This window comes from Betta splendens, chromosome 5, assembly GCF_900634795.4.
Source record: "Betta splendens chromosome 5, fBetSpl5.4, whole genome shotgun sequence".
NCBI classification, from domain to species: Eukaryota; Metazoa; Chordata; class Actinopteri; order Anabantiformes; family Osphronemidae; genus Betta; species Betta splendens.
Genome location: NC_040885.2, coordinates 16,339,245 through 16,352,763, shown reverse-complemented (window position 1 = coordinate 16,352,763; position 13,519 = coordinate 16,339,245). Strand labels below are relative to the sequence as shown.

General features: G+C 46.1%; 1 protein-coding gene and 2 long non-coding RNA genes across 5 annotated transcripts in view; 2 read left to right on the top strand and 1 right to left on the bottom strand.

Annotated features, from left to right (window-relative positions):
- The window catches only part of LOC114855543 (metabotropic glutamate receptor 4), a 107,429-nt gene that overhangs the window by 49,589 nt on the left and 44,321 nt on the right, over positions 1-13,519 (top strand). For all 3 annotated transcript variants that reach the window (XM_029150780.3, XM_055509304.1, XM_055509303.1), the window contains exon 3: positions 10,959-11,175. In XM_029150780.3, the coding sequence (XP_029006613.1) occupies positions 10,959-11,175 (217 nt within the window). The remainder of the gene's footprint in view (positions 1-10,958; positions 11,176-13,519) is intronic.
- Positions 1,119-3,225, top strand: LOC129604186 (uncharacterized). The gene is made up of 2 exons (XR_008694864.1): positions 1,119-1,621; positions 2,582-3,225. It is a non-coding gene; the product is annotated as an uncharacterized LOC129604186 (long non-coding RNA).
- LOC129604187 (uncharacterized) lies at positions 3,245-4,815 on the bottom strand. Its single transcript, XR_008694865.1, has 2 exons — positions 4,046-4,815; positions 3,245-3,614 (listed from the first exon to the last, which is right to left on the bottom strand). It is a non-coding gene; the product is annotated as an uncharacterized LOC129604187 (long non-coding RNA).

The window sequence follows — 13,519 nt, the reverse complement described above, 5'->3', positions numbered from 1 at the left end:
AGCATCGCTTTATTGTTGATCTCAGGCTCTTTATGAGGACATTCTGTTATTGAGTGGCACTTTATTGTGTGTGAGGTTTTACCTTGAGGCTTGAGGTTAAATAAATAATCATCTGTGCCAGTCGGGGTGATGTAGAGAAACATCAAGCTACAGTATGTGGGAGTTTGGAAGCCAGAGCAGAGTGGATCAAATTCCCTTGGGAGGATTTGCCTTCAAACTTCCATCACCACTGTTTATATATAATTTTTAGATTCATCCTTCCTTCTGGCCCGCACCACCTTTAAACGTTTCCCTCATTAGCTGCCTGATGGAGGTGTTGGCACAGGATGTGTGTGCAGGATGTGTGTGCACTTCTAAGGCCATATGCTTTCAGATTGTATTGGGTTTTGCAGCTGTGTGTCTCAGGGGCCGTTTTTCATCCTGTGAGAGCGGTGATGTCTTACTGGTGCCATCGGTGTTAGTGACAGATGATCAGCCATGCACGGCGCCGGGACCCCCCCCCAGTGCAGCGTGTGGTGGAGCGTGGACAGAGGTGACTGCAGAACACGCGTCTCGATTCCTTGGGCTTGTTCTGATTTCCTGGCGGCGATTCAAGCCCGTGCGGTCGCCGCCGTCGTTTCTTTTTTACTGGCAAATAAAGCAAAGTAGCAGCTCCGGCGAAGGTTGTCGCGTTCTTGACTTTGCCACCGCACAAAGTGTTAACATCAGCTTTTAATTGAAGCATTTATTGCACTAGTAAATCAGCGTGAGTATTTTGACGTGATCTAGTGGCTGAGGCACAAGTGCAATTAATAATGTTAATTATGATTGTCCACTGTCTCACTGGGATGGCCTTCATGTGACACGTAAATGGACCTGAGGGTCATTAATGCTATTAGTTCCACCTGTGCTTTACTGGTATAAAAAGTCAATAAGCCATTAAAAGACCAACGCCTGTAAAACGACAGTGGAAAAGCTAATATGCAAATGCTGCATGTCTGTATTAATATTTGGTCCCTGACTGAGCGTTTGATCACATTTTATTAGAAGTAATGCTTCTTCGCCTTCATGCTTAAAGGGCCCATATCATGCAAAATCCACTTTTTAGACATTTTGGAGCGTTCCTATGACTTTATGGGTCACATATACACACACTGAGCACGGTAGAAATGCATTTCCTGCTTTTTTCACATTTTGAAAACGTAAATTTTCTTATCCAATGAAAACAGCCACGACCTACTCTGAGGCCGTTCCCCAGTTCTCGTCACACTGGTTGAAAGTTCTCCTTGCAAATCCTGAACCACCACCCCCACAATGATCCCGAACCAAAACTGGACTTCCGCCATTTCCCCCCTCTCACTCACCGTGAACAGACCAGCACGGCAGCGCCCAAGTCCTCCCATAGAAATAGTTCGGTTCTTAGGTGTTCTAACCAACACCAAAGTCTCTTCATTTTACCAGGGAACAACAAGTGAGGATTTGTGGGTCACTTTTATTTTTAACGGACCGGTGCCAGAAACACTGCCTCAGCATTTATACGTATGTGCATTTCAAACGAGGGTGCGTACAATGCTGGATTTGTTTCACGACTCCTGTTGGAAAAAAAGGACCTATTCCTAAAGTCCGTCATCCACTCACTGAAGTAAGTACATGCTTGATATTTATAATGTTTTAAAATGTTAGTTTGTCCGTTTAAATGTAGTAACCTATGTGTGGGGCAAGTTACTAGCTAGCTATGCTAACGGCTACAGCCATTCGACCGAGCCTTTGTCCCCTTCAAATGTGCTCATGTGGGCTCCTGCAGCCACACACCTGTGTGGAGAAAAGCTAATGACTAACGGCATCGAGCGGCTACAGGCAGGGAGCGGTGGGTCTAGCGTCTGTCCTTTTTCTGTAATCACATACACCTGCGGAGAACAGCTGATCGTTATCGCCCTTCCAGCGGCGACAGACAGGAAGCGGTGGATCTAGCTCGCTGTAGTAAGTTTGTGCTTGATACTTGTGATCTCTAAATATGTTAGTTGGGTCTGTTTAAAATGCAGTAACCCACATGTGAGACAAGCTAATCGCTAGCGTCGCTAACGGCTACAGTGAGTCAACTGAGCCTTTGTCCCTTTCAAATGTGCTACTCTGAGTTGGTGCAACCACACACCTGTGTGGGGAACAGCTAATAGCGATGGGCCTTCGATCGGCGACAGGCAGGAAGCGGTGGATCGAGCTTTTGTCCTGTTGACGTGCTGCCGCTCCTGTTTGTGTTGCGTTAGCCGTTAGCATGCCTTTAGGCCTTTGCACTTTAGAGCTACAGCTGGTCATCGCTACAAAAAGAACCTGCAGATGAACGCGGTTGTGTTTGTTATTACCCCGTCCTGTATCACAGCCTAAATCAACTTGTGATTTGGGGTTATGTCATTGTTCTATCAAATTCTAACATGATTAGTTGGAATGATTACTGTGTTGTGTTTCAAGCTTAGTTGCTAATTAGTCACATCTCTACAATACCTGCTGCTTATCTGGTCAGTTACCGATAGCTTGTACCATAGCCATTATATTTGTAGGACCAATACAATTTACAGTAAATGTAACAGTCTTTTCTATACTGTAGGAGGGCAAATCCCAGTTGCCCACATGCAAGGAGGCTGTCAAACAGAGAAATCACTGCAGACTGTTGGTACACAGACATCTGCTGCCCAGCTCAGGAGTAAAGGTATGTAAGTTTGTATGTACCAACAGTAAGATAGGTAATAGAAGATTTTAATTGGTATATACTGTTTAGATTTTATATTTGAATTGTAACAACTGTTTATCTGTTGTTTTAGCACAGACAGGCCTGTCCTCTTGTTTGGTTTAATTTTTTGTCTGGTATTGTGTGTTCTTACATTAGAGAAGGTTTTGACCTACATAATAATTAACATTTCACTAATCTACAATTCTGATTGCACTACCTTTTGTTTTGATGAGGTGATGGTGAGGACAGCCACAGCTTCCATCTGGTAGAGGACTGCTTCCGCTCAGTCTTCCAAATAGTGATGAGAACAAGGATCACCACATCTCCCTGTTTACCCTACTTTCATGCATTTCGTCTGCAAGGCCCTGCAAAAGCTTCTCCTTCGTCCTCAAACCCCCAGACTTCTTAATTAACTCAGTAACCTATACATTGCACATTGGAGTGTGAAGGTAACAGTTTGTTCTAGCTTTGGAGTAGTGGTGTATTTTTTTGGTTTACAATAAAGTTGGCTTTAACTATTATGTATTTCACTGAACTCTGTTTCTGAAGGGAAAACACTTTTATTTAGGAAATCATAGTATTGAAATTACATGTTTTTCTCTTTCTAATATGGTAAGCTATAAAGTTGAAGCGGCCATAAATAAAACGCATATAAATTATATATAAATAAAGTTAAAAAAATTCTTAATGAGTGTTGCACTCACAAAAAAACACATTTTTACTCAAACGGTAAAGGAGTTATTCTACAGGTGGTCTACATCAATCATACTATGAGTGTTTTAGTGTTTTATCCATCAGGAAACTGCCTTCATCTACAACCCAAGCATGAAGAGATGGCAACTCAGATTCTTCACCCCAGGAATCCTCAGCACCAGCTCACTAGCCTCTGTAGACTAGATACCTGTAACAACTTTAGATACAGAGACATATTACTGTCAAATTTATCATGAATGACAAAAAACATAATTAAAAGCAGTAAAAATACGTTAGGTCAATATATAATTTGAACCAATGCTTTTTGTTCCCAGGTAGGTCATGCAGTGATTGCTCTAAATATTAATGCACATTTTTTAAATAAAATTGTCAGAGCAGCAGCACAAGTAAGACAAAAACAGTGAAATGTGTAAATGTAAAATGTATTTATATTATTTCAGCTATGCTCTCAAACTTATTTATTTGTATAATGTGAGCTAAAGTAGTGTTTTCTATTAGTGAGAGTTTTCCAGGTAAGTCGTGTTGTGAATATTGAAGCTGCACACGCCATTTAGCATTCGCATTAGCAACCGCTAGTCGCTTTGCAAATTACATAAATCAATTAAATTGAAGTAAATGCGACATTACCAATGAGACACATCTTGCATCAGCCGAAATGTGGTGACTTCAACAGCCTCCTCTTCAGCTTCAGGGTCAGATTCGGGATCGTAGACGTATGGTTCTACTACGCTATGAACCAGCTGACTAATGTCGTGCAGTTCTGTAGTGGGTCGTCTTCTTCTGTGGTGGATTGCATTCTCAATGTCGCACTACTGCCACCTATTGTATCCTAACCGTGCGGTGGCTCGTATCCATGGAGCCAATTTAAAAAAAAAAAAACAACAACAAAAAAGGTATGCGCTTCCGCACAGAGGTGTGGTGAGCAGCTTCGCTTGCGACACGCCCAGAAAACACAGCGTTTGCTGATGGGGAGTGAGAACCACATATTGACAGGGGCAGTGTGGACGATCTAAAGGGTTTTATGGGATGAAAATTTACAGAGACCTTACTGAGACATTAAAGTCAAATATTTTTTAGAATGAAAAGCATGATATGACTCCTTTAAAAATGTGAGCGTTCATGCTTGTTGACACTAGCTTGCAGGCTAATGCAGAGTTTGCTAATAATCATCTTCACTAACATCTAAATGCAATGTGAGCCGTCGCCCTGGAGGATGGAACAATGTGAATATCTGAAGCTCGTGGTGTTGTGATCTCCAGGATCTGAGCCTCGTGTTTGCAGGAAGCAGCGTTCGGCTGCGTGAGACGCTCTCGGTGGCGAATAAAGCAGCTGGGTCAAACAGGTGGCTGTCCCACTTGGCAGAGTGGGCGGAAATCTCCCTCGCCTTCCTTCTCACTTCATTATTGTGCAGATGTGTGTGTGCGTGTGTGTGTGTGTGTGTGCGTCCGTGTGTGCGTGTGTGTGCGTGTGCGTGCGTGTGTGTGTGTGTGTGCGCGCGTGCGTGCGAGCATGCGTGCGTGTGTTTGTGTGCGTGTGTGCGTGTGTGCATGCGTGCGTGTGTGTGTGTGTGTGTGTGTGTGTGTGTGTGTGTGTGTGTGTGTGTGATGCAGGGCAGACCCCCTCAGAGTTTTGAGTGACACGCTTCCGGCGTAGCGGCATATCAGCCTGTGATGGATGGCGTGAGGATGCTCCCCCTGATGGATCCGCTGGAGGAGACCAGGCCTGACTGTGCTGCCAGTAGCATTTCCTGTGTGTAGATTGGAGATAATGTTGCCCTGTTGTCTCAGAGTGTGTGTTCACCTCACTGATTACTCACAGAGATGGTGTACATCTTCGGGGGGGAAATCGCTCCATCCTGCACCGCATTTAGGACCCGGAATTGTCTCTGGCTCACTAAAACAGCAGTCGGCCCGCTTTTATGTGTCATCCATAGACTGGGCTGTCTCCTCTACAAACCTCAGCAGCTTTAGTAAAGGGTCACTAGAGGTGGCGTCTTTGGTGCAGAAGGAGAGGAGAGCAGAGACGCAGGCCCAGATAGCGTGGAATCGATTCCTCACACTCTGTCATGAGGTCCTTAACAGATGGGGTGCTATGTTTAGAACACACGAGAGGGACCTCAAAGAACCCGGGAGCAAAGCGGAGCTCCAGGGGGACCCGAGGAACCTCGGCAGGCGACACCTCACTTTGCATTGTGCCTTCCTCTTTTGACGCCGAGATTAAAGCGGTTTCTGCACCAACTATATCCAGATCGAATCAAAAGCGGAGGACGTTTTCGGTGCACAGAGCTTTTCAATGTGACTGTCTTTCAGAAGGATTAATAGAAGTGGAGCAGAGCTACTGCTTCTCTCTTTACTGCTCCACGGTGCAAGCGGCTTGCATCAATTAGTTTTCTCTCTCATTTATTCGGAGAATAGTACTTTCTGTTTATAGCTATGGAAATTAAGGAGCTCGATATTATTCCCACGTCTATGACCATTAGCAGCGTTGGTTTTTAGCAGGTTAGTGTGTTTAGAAAAAAAACACTTCACTGGTCAGAAAGGTTTTACTGGTCGTCGTTGTTATTTTTAAAAGAATATCTTTTCAAACATTATCCACAGCTTAGTAACATGAAGGTCATTTGTCTCATCAATTGCAAAAAAAATCAAGGCAATGACAATTTCTGGTTCCGACAAGACGTGTGACACGAAAATCAATATGTGGAAGGTCCCAACAGAAAACAGTGACACAGAAACGCCTCCACACAGCAGTATTACACCAACCTACCAAAACAGGGTGCTTCTGCACTGATGGTGTAGCTGGATGTAGATTATATATAAATAATATGTTATGTGCGTATGTGTGGTATTGCTGAGTTGCGTTTTTCTCCTCCAGGTTTGAGGGCAAATGTCTTGAGACACTCGTCTCATCCTCATCCATAACGATCACCGCTAACGGGTTCAGCTTAGTTCACAAATCCCCTTCGACTTACGGAGGAGTCGACATGGCTTCAGAAGAGCTGAACCGGGCGGTGGAGAGCCTTTGATTCTCCAGAGCGATCTGCATGAGGCTGGCGTCGGTCTCAGAGGACGACGAGCTGGAGGAGCTCCCCTCTCCTCTCAATGCAATCGAATGTCAGCGCATTAAAGGTCAAATGTGAGAGATGGAAATATTATGAAAAGGTCTGAAGCATGCTCAGAGATTTTATCATCGACCTCGTGGGGCTAAACATTTGACAGTGGATAGTGTGGTCGCGCTGCACATCTCTATCTGCCCGTCTGCAGTAAAAGTGCTTTCCTTCAAAGCGCAGTTAAGCGTTAGAATCAGTGATTCAAAATAAGCCAATGAGAGGAAAGGGGAAAAGGTGGCGTCTTTGTGAAAGTGCAGGGAAATAACGGGGATAATTAATTCCCGCTGCAGAGGCTCTCATCATTCTGAATGATAACCAAACGCAACAATTGCGCCCGGTGCCACGCTGCTGCTCCCAAAGCAGCGAGAATCTGTTTTGTTATGTCATTATGCAGGAATTGGTTTTCAATTCAGGAGGCTCAGCTATTTGCTGCTCCACTCGCCCTGACAGTAACAAAGTGAAACTTTAATCTCCCCTCAGTGTCAACAGCAGCTGATAGCAATTAAGAAGAACGCCTAGATACTGAAGTGGTTTGTTTGACTCGCCCACATCCTTCACCGCCAAGTTTCAATGACTTGTCTCACGCTTGCAGCTGCCGCGTGGACCCAAATATCTTTTCAGGACTCAAATTAAATTAAGCAGCTATGTGAGTAAAATGTTTATGTATCGACACGGAGTCTGCAGGAAAACACAGTTTTATACTTACTGTTTTCATTGCAGACCCTGATCCACTAAGAGCTGGTTACATAGTTAAACAACATAAATTAGACGCTGTAATTTCAGCAAATTTATTCTGCACAAAGCGGACGCGGGAAAGTACAGGCATTATCCGCGTGCAGTGAGCGCAGCGTCCGTTTGGACACTGACACTTAGGTACAATGCCGCCTTTGCTGTATCGCAGGCGGCACAAAAAGCTCCTGCTGTGTGAGAGCGAGCAGCTCTCAGCGCTGTGGGCTTTGCTGCTCTCCAGCTCGCTGACACACACCACAACAATGGCGGAGCCCACTGTCCTTCGGTGCGAAGGCAGAGCCTGGACTGCGGCAGGAAGCCTGGGAGATATTCTGATTTATGGTTTTTAGGAATAGTAGTTCTGACATTTGGGGAGAGATTATTATTGATGATGCCTGTTTAACCGCCTTGAGCTCCAGGCAGGTCGAGCAAAACTGTTTTGTGTTGGTTTCAATGCACGTCTTGGTGGAGGAGAGCAGCTTGTGGGCTGTCTGGCCTCTCAGTGTTGTTCTATAGGCATATTTCCCAGAAACTGTTGAGCAGCTGCTGATTGGTCGGCAGCACGTGACTGATGCAACCCAGTTAATTCAACAGCATCACATCCTGCTATTGGAACAGTGCGATCTGCATTAATACTGGTATCATTTCTCACCGTGCAGCCGACCATTAAATAAGCTCCACGACATCATCAACATCTCCAGCAACAGAAGCCTGCGTCAGCAACGCGTGTCGGAGAGCGCGTTATTTCAGCTTCAGACACAACACAAGCGCCGCAGCGTTTCCTCTCAACCCGCTTGCGTGGGCGAGTGAACACACGTGTGTGTTACCGTAACGGCGTAACGGTCCGCGAGCGTGTCCACGGCTCCCGAACCAGCGGATGGTCGGCGTTCGGACCGTTCGCAGGAACATGTCAGGTGTCTGAGTTACACATGCGATGCTTTTCTAAGGGAAAATGCCGCAGCTACACGTCGGGTCCCAACATTATCGCTATTAAGCTGCTCCTCATCTCGACAAAGCAAACAGCTGCTGTTTAGATGTGGCACTAGACAGGTTCCCCTGAATGATGCTGCGAAACATAACAGGCTGCAGCACAATGCTGCTGCACCGCATCACAGCTTATCAGGACATGCTGCTGTTAAATGCCTTGCTGTCTGAGGTTGAACTAAGGCATTTCAACAGGAGATGTCATTTTGTGGATCGAGATTGCTACACAAAACGTCTATAGATTGTATCTTCTGAGGTCTGAGTGATTCCCGCTTTGAATCAAGTCTGGCTTCAAAACAGGAGCCGCATTAACAACTTTTCTTTCAAACTGACTCACTCTGAGGCTTCAATGATGACTTCCATCACATGTTTGTCTAAAATTAGAGCTTAAGTGTTTTTTGTATTTTTTTTTTTTTTGCCAAATACACAAACTCGGGTGTTAATTGCAAAGCGCACAACATAATTTAATAAGTGAGATCATGTAATATTCTGGCCACAGTGGAATAAGTGCAAATCTCCTGCCGCAAACAGCAACTCGTCGCCTTCACAGCCACTGACATGTCGTCAGGCTGCTATTTCTGGCCCAGATGCCACTGGTTAATAGTCACAACAGTTAAAAACGCTTGGCGCCGGCGCCGGGTGTCACAGCTGAGAACGCCGCTCTCCTGGCAGAGCGAGGCGCGTCTTCCTTGTTTTGAAATTCTTCTCTTCTTCAGATGCTTCTTGTGTTCATTTTGGGTTTAAGGTAGAAAACAAGGCTTTAATCAGCGCCCCGTGTTGTGCATGCTCATGAGCCGCCCCGCGGCGCCGGCCGCCCGGCCTCCCTCTGTCCATAGAACTTAGAGCGGCCTTGATCACTGGGTGCAGTGGAGTCCACGCGCAGTCGCACTCACTTAGCCTGTCTGTCCTCCATCGGCCTGTCTGTCTCTGTGTCATGACTAATTTCAGAGGGAATGATACAATGGAAGCAGGTTGAGGAGGAGAGAAAAAAAATTACTTATGAGAACCATTTTGACATTTCAAGCGCTTCCAATGACACAGACGCCTCGCATGGAGCGAATCCTCTAAGGCGTTTTAGTGATGTAGTGACTGATACATTGCCGGAGCTCATAAACATTCTGCTCCGTGTCCCATAATAATGTTTTCCATACAATCTGGCTGAGGGAGTCTTAGGGCCGCGCTGCTGCGCAGCCACTCTGGCCTCTAACCTGTCGGTGTGGATACATTTCAAGCCGAGCCGAGCTGAGCTGGAGAGCAGGAACCGAGCTGCGCCTGATGAGGCCGACACGCCCCATGTTCCCATCCACCGAGGAAGACAGGCGTCTCATTTAAGGTCTCATTTAACCCCACGTTCTCTGTGGAGTGAAGCTCTGAGCGGTAAAATCAACTGTCTCGGTTTCACGTATTCGTCAAACACGCACCATGAATATAAACTCATCCCCTTTAGCTGCGGCCACGTTTCTTATTGCGCTGCTTCTTCTGCAGCGAATCACAGGCCACCAGTTGCTAAGGGATCCTCAAGAATAAACTCCATTTCACCTTTATTTACATATGTTTTTCCCCAAGTAGCTGAGTTGGGTCGTGTCTGAGGAGGAGGAGGCGCCTTGAAGTGATGTGTTTAATATCAAGGGTGATCTGAGCGTCCCAACCTGCGGATGTGCCGTCTGGGATAATGAAATGCGACAAAGCGGCATCTACGGGGATGTTTTTCATTAGGATCGCATTTCGGCAAATGCACTTCCTCATTTTCTTCTTCTTTTTTTTTGTTTAAGAGACACAAACACCTCATCAGGAAAAATAATGCATTTTTACCAGCCCCTGCTTGGCGTCGGGTGAATCACTGTGCGGCGCGAACACACACACCAACACAGAGCTGCGTTTCAGCAAGTGCAGGGACGTGTTTGTGTTCAGCCGCTGACCCCCGGCCGCCGGCCCGACGTGCTCATCTTCTCGGCCCGCGGCCCGGCTGACCCGCAGCGCCGGGGGAGCGCCGGGCTCGGTGAGGGGCGGCCCGGCTGGGGGTTCGGGATCAGCAGTTCTGCGCCGAGTCTCTGAAGGGAAGCGGCTCGTTGGCTCCGGTCACACGTCTCTGTGAAACCGGGGTTAGAATCCCCGCTCGCCTCGTGTTGGTTAAACACAACGAAGCCGTGAGTCCGGGTGTGATCGCAGTCTCAAGTGTCAGCAGAACTTGAAGATGTCTACTTTTAGCGGCCTTCGTGGTGGTAATAGTGTCGTTAGTGGTTTGATTGATGGCCGGCTTCTTCACTATGTTTTCCCTATATTAACTACACTGGACAGTCTCTACTACCGCTCACCTACTAACCACATGATGATTCGTCCAGCTCCAATTGGCTGCTTCATTATGGCCTCCACATCATCTGGGACACAACTCCGCACCGTCCCATCTCAGAAGTAAACAGCATTTCGTAGGTCATATCTGGAGCAAACTGCAGGAACCCCACTTCTGCTCCAGTTTGTTTGTTTGTGCGGTTCTGTTTGCCGGCGCTGTCGTTGCTTTAAGCGTGGGACTGCTCCGATCCTCCGCTGCACTGGAGCTGTGATGAAATGACTTCCCCACTGTTTAATCTCTCTCACTTTCTTTTAGCTTGCTTCCACCTTCTGTTTTGTTTTACTACTTGTGCTCTGTGCTTTTTCATATGCTTTGCGTTATTGCCTCCATGTAAAGTGCTTCAAATACAAACACTTGTCTCTCCTGTGCAGATCCCGCAGGTGAGCTACGCCTCCACAGCCCCAGAGCTCAGTGACAACACTCGCTACGACTTCTTCTCCCGCGTGGTGCCTCCGGACACCTACCAGGCCCAGGCCATGGTGGACATCGTCAAGGCCATGCGCTGGAACTACGTCTCCACCGTGGCCTCGGAGGGGAACTACGGCGAGAGCGGCGTGGACGCTTTCATCCAGAAGTCCAGAGAGGACGGTGAGTGCGTTCAGCCCTGGAGGGAGCAGCAAAAGGCTCCAAGACACGCAAGCAAAAATCAGTTAGTGAGGTCAAATGTTGAATTTAATCACAGCCGAAAGACGATGGGTAACACTCGTGTTCAGATATCTGCTTTTTACCCGGAAGTGCTTTTCATGGTTTTGACACAGTAGAATAAATTTTAGATGGAAATTAAGGAACATGATCTTCCAGACGGCCTTTAAGCTGATTCTTGTTAAATGACTCCTTCACCGTCGACACGGTGCTGCTCAGTGGCCGCAGTCTGGATCCAGCCATGTTTGCGTGCAGACGGGAGGTGAATACACGCTGCCTGTAGGTGTGAACGGTCGTCAGCTTGGTGAAAGACTGCTGGCTAATTGTTCATTAATCACCAAGTCACTAATTGTTTTACTCAATGGGCATTTTTATATCATCGCCAGCTTTAAGGTTTTCGGAGGGAGTTATTAAAATCTTGGTGTTTGTAGCCAAAGAAAAGAAACAGCAGATGATTTCAGTCTTAACGTTCGCGCAGCAGCTGAGCACAGAGAAGAAAATCTCAAAAATCTCCCATTATTTCTCATAACTTCTGATCAATGACAGGTGAGAAGGCAAAGTATTAGGCTCATAACTCTGACGTGTGCAGAAACTTAGGGTTAGGGGAACTTTCATTCTGTCCTGTTTACTTGTCTTTGACTGTCTGTAGATTAAACTTCATCTTCCTTCCCTGTGTTTTCATCGGTGATGCGAGAGAGCGTCTGTAAATTTCCAGCTTCGATGTAATTATCATCGCCTGTAAAAGGGTCTGGAGAAGGTCGGGCTGCGTGACACTGAAACGCTTGTTTGGAGACTTTCTTGATGATATCTCATGGCCTGCACCTGAGGTTGAGGTGCAGTTCCTTCACAGCCTCCACTGAGCAGCTGGAACCCAGCGTGCTGCTCCCGCCGCATGCCGTGATTCTGATTCAGTAACTCAGTCACAGCGATCAAACACAACCTATAAATTATGAATTACTGTCATCTTTCCTCTCAAAGCGTTGCTTCAAGTCTGAAGTACTGTATGAAATGCAAATGTGTAGGAATTTATGTAGCTTGAATACGTTTTTGCCGATTTTCGAAATCACTGAAACCCTTTGCTTCGTAATCATCTGCACATCAAATGCGGTAAGTGCTGTTGAAATTGCATTACGGAAGAAGCAGTAAATACAGTTAAAACAACCAAGTTTATTTATTTCCTTAACATTTAGTCCAGTTTGGTCAGAAACTATTTCTCTATTGTATTGTTTTATTTTAATGTTGTTCAAGTAGTTACAATAATAGCATAGACTGATTTTATACGGTTTCAGATAGTTATTAGATATGCTTTATTGAAGTGTAATCTCAAAGTTTTATCCAGCAAATCCATAAACTGTGATAATATTGTTATTGAAAATATAGTGTCAGTGCCTTTCTGTTTGTGATCTTATGTTATTAGATATCATTGTTTTGAGCTGAATGCACCAACAAAATGAGCAAAAAAGGTGAATTATGGGAGGGAGCTCCCACCGCTGCAGCCCCCCGGCAGCCACCTGCTCCCCCCTCCCTCCCCTAAGACAGCCAGCAAACATAACTGAGTACAATGTAGGTAAAAAGCAGATGATGAAAGGTAAATAGGAATTCCAGGTGGGGCTGTTTTATCTCTGCTTTTGCATTTATCTGCGCTGGCAAACAGAGCTCCGAGCTGGAAATCACTGGCCTTTGCTGTTCCTCTTCTCGGGGTATTTGTGATGAGCAGCTCTCCTTCTCCCATGCACCGGCTCAGGATGCGAGGCCCCTAAAGAAAGAGATATAAGAGGCTGAGAAAGCTTTGCTCACTTTGCTGTGTAAAAACCACTGATGTGAGAAGACGTCTCTCATCCTTCAAGCGTTTATCCAGAACCAAAAATACACTTCTGCTCGGTGTCTGGGATCCACTGTTTGACCTCTTCTGTTGGACCATACTAATAGATGGGACTTGTTCACCATTTCATTTGGCTGCAGCGTCGCAGGCGTCGCCTTCCCTGGCTGCAGATGCTTCTTTTCCATACGTTGAAAAGCTCCATGTTCTGAAGCACATCGAGTTCCTGAAATGGAAAGTTCATAGCGGCCACCTGGGAGCGGCCTCATTGCCTTTTACTGCTTACTACTTGGATATTTATGAAAGATTCTTTTGAGTGCAGCCCGCAGGAAACAAAACTGAGGGCTGGTGTGGAGTACCGGGCAGCAGAAACCCACAGAGGCTCATCTTTGGCTGCCGACAGCCCTTCACTGCAGAGATGTTGATTACTGTGGAGCATGCCCCGATAGATGTCATTAATCAAGTTAATGA